Source organism: Castanea sativa, chromosome 4, assembly GCF_040712315.1.
Source record: "Castanea sativa cultivar Marrone di Chiusa Pesio chromosome 4, ASM4071231v1".
Classification (NCBI taxonomy): Eukaryota; Viridiplantae; Streptophyta; class Magnoliopsida; order Fagales; family Fagaceae; genus Castanea; species Castanea sativa.
The window spans coordinates 41,001,204-41,014,961 of NC_134016.1; the positions used below are offsets into that span (position 1 = coordinate 41,001,204).

Consider the following 13,758-nt stretch of genomic DNA (forward strand, 5'->3'; position numbering starts at 1 on the left):
CAATGGCTCCTCTAGTAGGATCATAAATCTCACAAACACCCTTTTGAATAGTGATTACATAATCCTTTTCTTGCAATTGGCCAGCACTTAACAAATTGCTTTTCAAGTCAGGAACGTAAAAAACATTAGAGATTGTTTCTACAAAACCATTCTTGGTTCTTATCTCTATATCACCCTTTCCCATCACCTCCACAGTGGAACCATCACCAAAACTTACTGTAGAATGATAGCATTCATTTAAATAAGAAATAGAAGACTTACTTCCACACATGTGATTACTGCAGCCCGTATCCACATACCAAACATCAGATTCAGGTTCCTGATTAGCTTGAATAGCCATTAACAAAGTTTCCACTTCCTTCTTTTCAACAAAATTTGATTGCGGTTCCTTTTCTTTGTCTGTAGGCAGCCTAGTATAACATTCAGAACGGTAGTGTCCAAATTTATGATATCTAAAGCACTCTACCTTGGATTTGTCAAAATGTTGATCTCGTCCTCTGCCTTTGCCCTGAAATTGACCATCATCGGCTTTGAAATGCCTGCTGCCATCTCTATTGCCTCGATCTCCCCTTCCTCTACCTCTACCTCTACCCCTTCCTCTAGAGTTTGAGAAATGAATAGAAGTAGAAGCCTTTAAACTTGCTCCTCTGAAGTTGAACTTCAGTTCATCTTCTGTTCATGGACCAACAAGGAGCTCTGCAGTTCATCAAGAGAAAATGCATCTATGTCTTTCGATTCTTCAATGGAACACACGACATAATCAAACTTTGGTGTCAAAGAACGCAATATCTTTTCAACAATGGTGACATCTTCCATCTTCTCACCATGAAAGCGCATTTTGTTGCTAATCTCCATAGTCCTGGCACAGTAGCTGGTGACAGATTCTCCATCCTTCATTTGTAGAGTCTCAAAATCTCTTCTCAAAGCTTGAAGCTGTGCACGCTTCACTCTAGCAAAGCCTTCATATTTCTTCTGCATGGAATCCCAAATATCTTTGGAAGTTTCTTTGCTAAGAATTGTTTCCAAGATGGGACGATCAATTGCCTGGAAAAGGTAATTTTTTGCCTTCAAATCTTTGAGCTTTCTCCCTTCCAACTCTGTTTTCTGGGCATCTGTCAAGACTGTATTTGGTGCTGGTGCTTGAATTCCAGATTCAACAATCGGCCAATACTCTTTGGACCGTAGAAAATTCTCCATTAGCATACTCCAATGGTCATAGTGACCATCAAAACGTGGGATTGCCGCCTGCACAAAATTTGAATCTGAAGCCATCAATCCTGTATAGGGACTCTTTCTCTCTTGCTTTTCTCACTGGCTCTGATACCATTGATACAGAGTTAAGAAAAAAAACAAACACAAATAAAAGAGACGTGTAATGGTAAAACTCTCTTGTTTTATTGATAAAGAAAGGAGGTCTATATATAGGCTTTACATCAGAACTGAAAGCATATGAAGATATGCATTATAAACCAACTCCTATTAATTAGGAAACAAATAGAAACAAACTACTTCTTTAGGATAGCAACGTGAGACACTTTCTCAGCCATGAAATTTGGCTAAAATCAATTAACCAAATATCCAAAAGACTCGGTCAAACTACTAAATATCTAAAGATACTTCCAATAAATATTATAAAATAAAACATTTAAATCTTAACAAAACTTCCATTGAAGCTCACAACGGTTCTGTACCGATGAGGATGCCATACACATCAATATTATTATTATTATTATTATTTGGCTGGAGTTTCTGAGAAAGACGAAGGAAGAGGATGAGAGAGAAGCGTTGAAGGGGTTTTGAAGAGAGAGAGAAATCATCAACGCAATACACTGTGTTTGGAAAGGGGAAGGGAAGAGTAAGGAAGGCAAGTCCTTTCTCTGTTTTTTTTTTATTTATTTATTTATTTTTTATTTTAGAAACACACATATAGGGAAGTCCTTTCTCTGTTTGGTTGAACAATACAAAAGAAAAAATATAGGTTTTTTTTTTTAAATAACTATAAAAGACAAATAATATCTTTAGTTAGCAACCTTTCCTAACAATTTAGGAAACTAACAATTCGAGTATTTCAGACTCGATTCACTGTAGCAAATCGAGTTTAAGAGACTCGATTTCTGTGTGCTAGCAACTTGAGGTGGAATAAAAGATCTACGTGGAACTCGAGTCTCTAGTTCCTATACTCCATCTTCCTCCTTCATTCTTTTTTTTTTTTCTCCATCTGTCGTCCCAAGACAGTTCTTCTCCAGACAATTCTTCCTTCTTCTTCTTCTCCTTCCTCAAACATCCAAACCCTTTTCTTAAAATCCCAAACCCAAAAATCACGATCTCGAAATCGGAGAAAAAACCCAAACCCAAAATTCACGATCTCACCACCGAAGCGCCATGGGTTTGACGATGTCGGCACCAGAGCGGCTTGGGTTTGTTGATCTCGGCACCAAAGGTCCATTTTTTGTGTTTTCTGGTTTGGTTTGTCTCTTGATTCATTTTATGTTTTTTTTCTAGGTTGGTTCTCCGATGGAATATTTTCTGTTACTGCATTTTCTGGTTTCTAGTTGCTGCATTTTCTGGTTTTTGGCTGTTCTGGGTTTCTGCATTGGTGATTTCTGCTGTTCTGGGTTTTTTGCTTTGGGTGTTCTTGTTTTTTTTGGAGGAAGAGATTCGAGTCCCACGTGGATTTTTTCAATCCACCTCAGCCATGCACCTTATGGAAATCGAGTCTCTGGGACTCGATTTGCTACAGCGAAATCGAGTCTAAAAGACTCGAATTGTTAGTTTCCTAAATAGTTTGAAAACGTTGCTAACTAACAAAATTGTTTGGTTTTTATAGTTATTTAAAAAAAAAATCCAAAAATATATGAGGTGGAAATGTGGAGTGTACGATTTTTTCGTGGCCCAAAAAGTAAAAGATAATATTTTTACCATATTTTCGCAACAAATTATAGGTGATTAGCTATTATTAGTTCTAATTTGAACTTACGATTAAAATTACTCTTCTACTTCACTAATAACAACCGCAACAACCTACTACATAAGATTTGTTATGAAAATATTGTTTACATAGCATTTCACAAAAATAAAAAATATACTTTTTTTTACCAACCAAATAAATGAAAGATAGACTTAAAGAAGAAAATGAGACACTAATTTTTGTTCTTATTCAAGAACCGAAGTCGTGCGGTGCAACACCAAAGTCCAACGCTGTTCTTATACACTAGGGTCTTGAGACATGGTAGATTGAATCTTTATTTTTAAGAAAATATATTTACACATTGTTATATAAATCACTCCTTATAAGTATATCTCTTTAAGCTTCCACAAGCAATGTGGGACTCTAGGATCACACAATGATTTATTAATTAATAATAGTAGCAATTGCTTGATCTTGATCAAATTGTTGAATTTTTTTGATTTTGTTTTAATCTAGATTAGGGAAATGAAAGCGAAGTAAAATGTTTCATCTATATTTTTTCTACAGTTTGAAGATACGATGTTATTGTCATTTTTCTATGGCCTTGTTGATTGAAATTTCATCCATTTATAGAACAATTGATCGGATTAATTATGTTGTAGCAATTATACACCTTATTTGATCCAATCCATGGGGGCTACAAATTGGAGCAATATAACTTAACTCTTTAAAAATTGATGTTTTTTAACATAATTTTGTATCATAATTATTTCTGGTATCATGGTTGCTGCAACTTCTTGTAAAATCCTTAATAAGGTGTCCTCTTATTTGCACTCTATTTGAAACTACTATTGTTTATAATTTGAATAACAATGATATTCCCTTTGTATGTTTATTTTGGGAGTTATCATGAGTATTTTCAATTTTTTTTCTTTCCAATTTTCTATTTTTGATTGAATATAGCCTAGTAAAAGGATTTTGAAAATTTCTCATGGGAATTGTTTAGCGCCTGTTTGAAATTTTGTTATTCTAATATGTTTTTACAATTTGGGTATTCTCTTTTTTCACAAAATCTATTCTTAAATGTCACGCAGCAACAATTCCAAGAGGAGTGAATTACAAACAAGTTTTGTTTGGAGATGATGGATTAAATGCTAACATTTTCTTCTTTTATATAATGTTTTAATTGTGGTGGAGAGAATCATCATCTTGTATTTTGAATTGTGTCAAGTTTTATTTCATATGAATGTATTTTGAATTAGAAACTTTCAAAAAGAATTGTAATAGACTTTATTTCAAATTTTCCAATCTTATTATCCTCTTTTTGTATACTAATTTGTTTGACAGGTTTTATTTTAGATTGATGTATTTTGAATTAGAAACTTTCAAAAAGAATTGTGACAATTTATATTTTGATGTATTTTCAATCCTATGTGATAGGATTTATTTCAGTTTTAAAAATTGAATTAAAAACATTTCTGCCATTGTATTTAGTATTTAATATTTACCAATTTCATGATTTTCTAGATATTGAATTGTGACAGGATTTATATTAAATGTAAAAAATGAATTAAAAGTATTTTGAGACATGTTTGTAAACTAAATTGTTGAGTTAAAATGGTTTTATGTTGAATTGCAACAGCTATAAACAAGAAAAAGGAAATGTAATATTTGCTCTCAACAAAATATAATTTTTTTTTATTACAAGAGGAAAAAATACTAGTGGTGGGAGGGGATCCTAAGCCTTTGAGGTCTACCTTCATGGACCTATCTATGCATTTCTTTTTAGCTTATATGTATCATGTTGGTTGGTGTACATAATTTCCTGGTTTAAGAGGGGATGGTAGGAGCTCTAGGATAAGAAGAAAATAAAGTGTGTGTATATACATATACATATATATATATATATATATATATATATATATATATATATATATATATATATATATATAAGTCATAGTAACACTACCTGTTAGTCATGTTCAATTAATAAGATAGCTTTATTTATTTATTTTTTGGGTGGCTTTTATGGATTTTTTTTCCTTAGAAATCCAGCACAAAATCATGTAGCTCTATGTTTTGGCTATAGGAAAGTAAATAATAACTTTGTACATAATAGAGCAATATATTAACTTAATGGTATGCATATAATATAGATTTTAGAGCATATCTTTGTCAGATTTATTACCATATAGTGAGAAGTTTTGTTTGTTGTTTAGGTTATGGGAGGAAGGATTCATGCAATCCACTTTGATGGAACTGTAGTCATCGGTGATGAAGTAAGCCCCATTTTCCTTTAATTATATATTAAGTATTAACTATTCTTGCTCTAATTATCATTATGTGTTTTATATGTCTTTCAAAATTTCCATGAAGTATAACTTCTCTATCTTGTATTTGTCATTGTGTTTGTTGGGCATACTCTCGCGTGAGTGAAATCCCACACTGAATAATAATAAAAATAATGAGTGGCTAATATAATATAGTTAAACCTAAACTCATAAGTTTAGGTTTTTGGGTTAAGTGGTGTTTCTATATGTTATCTAAGCCATGATACAATATTTATAGAGTCCTTACATATGTAGATATATTTTCCCATTATAATTCTTTAGGCTTCTTTATGTTTGTTTTTTTACGTGTAGTATTATTCTCTTTTCAATAAAATTATTCTTACCTCTCTCTCTCTCTCTCTCTCTCTCTCTATATATATATATATATATATATATATATATTTATATATATATATATGTATATGTATATTTAAAAAAGTGTTTCTATATGTTACATTAAATATTCAATTAGAGTCTCTTCAAGATATTCTCTCTCCCAACAAGTGAGAGCTCACGGTGGTGTATTGCAAATGCTGCTAGTTCACGATGCAATACAAGGTTTTCATGAACATAAACATGCAAGCCGGTTCCCATAGATGAGCATACTATGTTAATACATGTGTGTGAGTGAGATTTCACATAAAATAAATAATAAAAAGTGTGAATAATTAATATAACATAGTTGAAGCATATGCGCACACAATTCTCAGTAAGCCAATTCCCCTACCTATAATAAGAAGTGTGAATGATTAATATAACTTTTGTAGGCATTTAGAAGACTATATGAACAAGTTGGTCTTGGATGGGTGTATTTTGCTACCTATTGTGAACCTATAAGTTTCTTTGTTCTTATTTTTACTTGTAGTTCAATCAAAATGCTACCATCCTGTAGACACATAGGGTTTTGGTCCTTTTTGATAATGCTCCCTTGTACTTTTTTTGTCATTATTTGTACTAAATATAACAATATGCATTTAACAGCATGCAACAATAGCTGATACCATAGATGATCTTTGGGCTAAATTTCGTCTTCAAATTACAAGTAAATTCATATAGCATAAACAACTTTGTGTTATAACTCCTTCCAAGTTGTTGTGTCTTCTTTGCTTCAATGACCCCCAAATCAGTGACTCTTTCAATTGTTGTGACAAGCAATTATTTACAAATTTTCCATTAACAGAAAACCTTATCATTTGGATTTAGTTCTCTTTGAGCTTTTTAGAACTTCTCTTAATGCACATTTTCAAAATCAAACTTCTAGCCCACAACATACATCACAGGAAGCTCATTTGAAAACTAACCACATTGATGACAAATATAATTCTTCTCTGCTCAATATAATTATTAGTTATAAATAATGTGATGGAAACTTATAAATTTTTTTTTATCAGGCCATCCGTCTTTAGAACAGATTTTGGAATTACTAAAGAAGAACAAAAGTTGGTAGTACTACTTTGCATGAATTACCATATTTTAGGTATATGGTGCTGATATATGTTGGGGATTTTTTTTTTTTCATTGTAGGATGAAGTATGCAATGACACAAATGATTGTATGATGTGAATTTGCTCCATAATTGCGCTTGTTCTTCATTTGATTCCATATGTGATGTTCAAAAAATGAGCTTGATCTGAGCTCATAGCCAGAACTTTTAACAAGATAAAGAGTTGTGGCAGTTCTCTTTAAATAATTTGTCTCTTTACCTCAAGAAAGAATATAATTCTGTAACCTTTTTTCAATCTTGTTGCTATATCATTTGTATAGCAACACAAATGTAATTTTTTAACTTCAATTACATTTTTCAATTAATTTTAATCATAAAAAAATCTAGTGAGTTGATGCTCTTCTAATGTCAATGAATTGGTAATTCACTTTTTGTTGTACAAGAAAAAGGAGGAAGAAATCCCACTATAGAATTTCTAAATTAGAGCCTTTGCTTGTTATAAGCATTTGAGTCCGCTATCCACTGTGAAGTTCTAATACTTGATATGGATTGTCATGAAAAGTTGAGTTTAGGAGAAAGTATCTCCTGCGCCAAACGTATGAAACCTATCTCACTGACATCACGCGTTTAGAGAGGTCTAGATGTTCATGAAAATTAGTTTCTCTTTGTAATATGACCTTGTGGCCTAGCTCATTTGTGAAGTGTTCACATAAGTTCTTTCTTCTTCTTCTTTTTTAAGAATAATATTAGGACCACAACTTTTGCTACAAGTTGCTCACATGGCAAGTCATGAGAGATGGAGTTGTGGACCAACCGATTTTACTCTACCACTTACAACTTGTCACGTGGGCAAGTTATGCAAAAGTTATGGTCCTAGCATCTTTTTTTAATACAAAGTTGTAGTTATCATATTTTCCTTGAATTTTGGATTTGTTGTTTGTGCACAAATCAGTCCCAGTGGAATAAGTCACTCTGCAAAGGAAACAGGCTCAAGTCACCCCACAAGGCCAAACCTTATTTAGGCTAGGCCCATACATGTTTAGAGCATAACAAAAGGCCCCCTACACTTTTTTTTTGGGTTGAGAGTGAGCCCCTACACTTTTCAGTCGGTGAAAATTTGCATTGCAAATTTTATTATCTAAGTAGTCAAATGTGAGATCTTTAGTAAAGTACAAAAATATATGTTGATATCGTATAATTAACGTAGTGGGCTTGAAGCAAATTTTCCTTGGTAGTTTTGAATATTTATATATATATATATATATATATATATATATATATTTTTTTTTTTTAAATTTTGTTTACCAAAAAAAAATTGAATATGTTCCACGTCCACCAATTCAATTGGTTGGAGGGTCTATGGAGGTAAAAAGTTGCTTTTTTTGTCCGATATTGACCGAAATCAAAATGGATCAAATGAGCCGAAATGTATTGGAGTAGTTAGAAATGGACCATTTTTTTTTTCTTAAGCTATGGCCAACATTAGTTATAGCCAATAACCAAAATGTATTCTTGGTTTGCTACTACGTTGCTCATACAGCAACACAAGTGTTAATTTTAACTTCACATAAAATTTTCAATTAATTTTAATCATCAAATAATCTAGTGAGTCAATGCTCTTATAATGCATAATGATGAGATAATTCACTTTTGTTGGACAAGAAAATGTGATAATCAAGAAACCTTACTTTAGAATAATTAAATTAGAGCTTTTGTTTATCATTTGAAGCCACTTTTTTCTTTGAACTTCCAATACTTAATCAGGTTTATTGTAAAAAGATGAGTCTAGAGAGGTTTAGATGTTCATGGCAATTAGTATATGTTGGTATATAAGGTTTGACAATCTGATTGGTTCTCAAACTTCATAAGAGAGTTTCTCAAAGAGGTATGTCATGGTTTTTGAGTACCTCATGTAACTGCTAATTTTGTATCTCCAAAGAACATTATAGATTTTTTTTTTCTTTTTTGGTAGTTGAAGGAGAGGGGAATTTGAAACCTGGATATCTTCATTGGAAACATGAAGAGGTGTTAACCAGTTGAATTACAATGCTCTTAGCAAGAACATTAAAGTTGGATATTGGTCCTAGGCCTAAACTGATTATGGGGTCCTATAATATGTAGTTATATATTGAACGATTATACTACAGTCTTTTATATTACAAAATATTAATAGAATATTTAATTTTTGCAGTCTCTTTGATTTTGATAGATGTGAGACTTTACGAGGAAACTCTTGCTTCTAGAAACCCAACTAACTAAAATGCCTAGATACACATTTGTTTTCTAAGATAAACATTTTCAAGTTCTTTTTTTTTTTTAGCTACTTTATTATTTGTGAGAAAGGAATTGTAAAGGATGCTGCACAAGTTAATTCCATTGCTATCTAAAGCATTTGTGATTCACCATTGGATCTTAAAGAGACTGGAGAACTTTGCTTGTAACCTTGCATAGACTCCACCTTTTTTTTTATGGGTGCCGGGACTCAATTATTCAAATCGAAGAGATCTTTGTGTTCAAGGAAACAACCATCCTCACATTTGACCAATTATTAGGATTTTTTACACTTAATTATGGTTGAGTTGTACTGTAACTTCATAAATGAATAATGTCACCCCACTATTGGTAAAAAGCGCTTTGCCACATCCTTTAAATTCTCCAAATAAATATATTAACTACTCTTTTAATACAACTAGTCAATTCATTCCACATCTAATCATCATCTTCGCCTAGGCATCACTTGTCTTCTTTAATCAATTTATCTTCTTATATATATAAATAAGATAGAAATTCTATTCTAACTTAATTTAAGTATATATGTGTGTGATGCTCTTTGTACTTATATCCCCCATACCCTACGAGTACTTATACTTGTGGAGTAACAACTGCACCAAGGGTGTGAGATGGTTAATCAATTTTTCTTTGAACATAACTTGTTTCTCCCCCTTCAAACCCCATCACTCTCTAATATCTCTCTTTTTTATCCTTTAATTTTATTTTATTTTTATTTTTATTTAACTATCTAATGCACATATCTAGTACCACCAACCTATATTGAGTGGTTACGTTCTCTCCTAACATCATCTTACAACCTTTAAAACATCTACTATTAACTTTTCAAATAAGGATGAAATTTAGGAAAATTATTGAATACTTCAGAAGTACAATAAATGCATACTTCCCCCTTTCACATGAATTACGAGTCTTACGATGAATTTAATTAGTAAGACTCACAATTATGTGAAAGAGGGGAGTATACATTTATGATACTCTGGAAGTATCCAATAATTACCCTAAAATTTATCTACTATCAATTAAATTAAATATGGGAATCCCTCTTCTTAAACCAAGTGTTCATTAATGTAAAATCCTATGTTGTTGTAAAGTCTATAATAGCATCTCTTAATTCATTTCTTACTCCATATCCTTGGCCCCCATTAACTCTTTCAAAACTCCCACTATATTTATAACCATTCAGGCCTCATTCAATAAAAATCATTTCCCTGTTTGGTACCCCTAAATCAATTCATTCATTATTCATGTCCTCTCAAAATTTATGTAATTGATTCTCATAACTTTAGTTTGAGGAGTGTTCGAGACCATGTCAATTGTCTCTTCTCCTAAAACAAGTGTCATTAACAACATTCCATCCCTATCCTCCCAACCTCAACCACTTTTTCTTTAAGACATTTATCTATAATTATCGGTACCCATTTCTATTTCTATATTTTTCTGTATACCGTAATTTATATATTGAATTTTCAATTTATCTAAAATTTTCACCTATTCACATAATCTCCCGAAGATACACACTAAGGGTATGTTTGGTAACTGTTTTTTTTTTCCTTATTTTTTGTTTTCAAAAACAATTTTCTATTTTTGAAACTAAAAAACTTGTTTGGCAACTCAAAATGGATAGAAAACAAAAACTGTTCTCAAAATTCAATTTGTGAAGGAAACTGAAAACATGTAAAAGGCTATTTTCAACTTCTAGTTTCTAAAAGTTTAAAAAAAAAACACATTTGATTTTTTGAATCTGTTTCATTTAATGAGTTAGCATTAGAGTTCAAATCCTAATAACAATAAATTGTAGTATTTTTTTTCTTCAAAAAACTATTATTTTAATTTCAACTAACCAAACATGTTTTTTATTTCAAAAATACAAGAAAATTGATTTTTCTTTATATTCCCAAAAAAAAAAAAAATATATATATATATATATATATATATATATATTTAAATCGAAAACAAAAACTGTTACCAAACATAATCTAAGTTTTTTTTTCATACCACAAACCCAATAAGGGGCCTAGAGAGTGTGAGGCCACTATATGCTCAACTTAGACGTGTCTATCTGTCTATATAATTTATCAAATTATCTAACCAATATATATTAATCTACTTAATTTGAGACCAGCCATAATAAAATAAAATGAAATTTAACCATCAATCTAAAAAAATTATAATACCCAAAATCAAAATAATAAAGTGTTTAATTGCAACTGACTTTAGTTCAATCCACAATTTGCTTCATCATCTGAAAGGAGAAGATAAATGAGCCGGTGAGAGAACTCAATAAGTAGAACCTATAAAAAATAACTAAATAAGTAGGACTTTTTTTTTTTAATATACAATAAGTAGGATAGGGCATGGGGATGAGCCATTTTAGTAAAACTAGTTAGGGTGGCAAGGCACGTGCTACCTCTTGAGTGAAAAAATTAAGATAAAATTTATATTTAAAGAAGTATGAAACTATATACATAAAAAAATGTATGTTACACCCAAAGTTAGTATAACTATTTAACATATGAATATTTATTTTATTTTAATAGTTTCTTAGTACTTATTTGTTAATGATAATATCCACTCACTAAAAACTTTTAAGAATGATAATGAATATTATCATCTTTCAACAATAAGCAACTGAGTTTTGCTATGACATTGTCACAATATTTAAATTTTCATAATAAAAGATGTCATATGCTACAATTGAACTCTTTCATCAAATACCTTCAACCTTACACAATGAAAATTTTTTCATTCATACTTTCTTCTTTATCATTCTTCATGAGTCTAGGTACAATGTTTAGCTAGCTTGGTTTTTAATGAACACTCATTTTAGGCAAGAAAAAAATAATAATAATAACAAAAGGCATGTGTCTTGAATTTTCCATTAGATAAATTATAAGTTTAAAAGATTTAAACCTAGAAAATCAATGTTCTTTAGGTAATAAATAAAATACCTTATATAATCATTTCAACTTTCTAATCATTACTACCATCTAAAACTCAAACTATGTGAAGAAAATTTTTGGAATATTAAAATTTATTGGGAGTATTTTAGACATTACACAATGTAATATTCTAAGAATCACAAACTTTCATTAGGGTTTAACTCAGAGAATAACAATATAACATATTTGCTCTTTTCCAAAACACTAAGGGGACAATTGCTTTATTTTAAAGTTTTAGAAGGAACTGTGAACTATCACAAACATAAATGATGAAAGGTGTTTTTATCCTAAATTTTTTTTGGTGTAAAACTATGTCTTTTTACTTAAAATTATACATAAAGATAAAAATACAATAAAAAAAGGATAAAGCTTAGCTATAAAATTAGTTGTAGGTTTAGGTTACAACCTCACTAAATATCTTTTTATTGGAGGCGAGTTGTAACCTTAGGTTACAACCTTACTCAATAAAATAAATATTACTATATATTTTGAAAATCTAACCATTGAATTCATATTCTTTACGTTCTTAATACGTATATCAAATTTTTTGTCAACCGGATGTTTTATACTATATGATCTACAAGCTTATATTTTATGCATAAATTTAAACTACAAAAACTTGCAACTTAAACAATTTATTGATGACATAGTTATTGATCTTTAATTTTCTTAAAATTTTGCAAGCATGGAGGATATAAGAATAAGATGTAATCCAATGATGAAGTTGTCAAAATTCACCTCCAATAAATTTTTTTTGGAATAAAGTTGTAGCTTAAAGTTACAACCAATTTTGTAGCTAAAGTTTGTCCTAAATATATATATACACACACACAAAAAGTCAACTTAAGAAAATTGTACGTGAAATAATGAATTTTGGCTAAACAAAGTTGACTAAACCAAAAAAAATTTTCTAGATACACAACATAATGGTACAACATTTTCGTAATACCATAATTTTGTTATATTTTATTTTGATTAGTAAAGAATTGATATTTTAGTAGTTGCAAAAATATTATGATGACAATAAATTGTCTTAATATTATGTTTACAAAATTTTTACAACAAATTATAAGTAGTATGTTGTTACGGGTTGTTATTGGTGAGTAAAAAAGTAATTTCATTGGTAAGTTTAAATTAGAACAAATAACAATTTAAATCATATGCTTTGTTATGAAAGTGTTGTGAAAAATATTATGGATATCATACTTTTTTTTTACGATACCTTTATTTTTAGCTATGGTTGGTTCCAGTATGATATTTTATTATTTTATTTTGACCTATAAGGAATTAACACCTCAACAATTGTGAAAATATTGTAGCAATTTGTTGTTTTAATATTTTATTTTTTTTAGAGTAGCTCATATGTATATAAAAGAATAAAAAATAAAAAGCTAGCTCCATAGGCTATTTTACTGCCCAAAAAAAAAAAAAAAATCAAGTGAAAGCGGAAAGAGTTGAATAAACCAAATTCACTGTTTCTTTGGCATTGACACTTATTTTATTTTTTTAGAGTAGCTCATATGTATATAAAAGAATAAAAAATAAAAAGCGAGTTCCATAGGCCATTTTACTGCCCAAAAAAAAAAAAAAATCAAGTGAAAGCGGAAAGAGTTGAATAAACCAAATTCACTGTTTCTTTGGCATTGACACTTATTTTATTTTTTTAGAGTAGCTCATATGTATATAAAAGAATAAAAAATAAAAAGCGAGTTCCAAAGGCTATTTTACCCTCCAAAAAAAAAAAAAGCAAGTGAAAGCGGAAAGAGTTGAATAACCCAAATTCACTATTTCTTTGGCATTGACACTTTTTATATATAGAAATTTAAAGTAAAGCCAATAACAATT

General features: G+C 30.2%; 1 protein-coding gene across 1 annotated transcript; it reads right to left on the reverse strand.

Moving 5' to 3' along the window:
* Positions 1-660: 660 nt before the first annotated feature.
* Positions 661-1,272, reverse strand: LOC142632910 (uncharacterized). Its single transcript, XM_075807224.1, has one exon. It carries the CDS (start codon positions 1,270-1,272, stop codon positions 661-663), a length of 612 nt encoding a protein of 203 aa, XP_075663339.1.
* Positions 1,273-13,758: the final 12,486 nt, after the last annotated feature.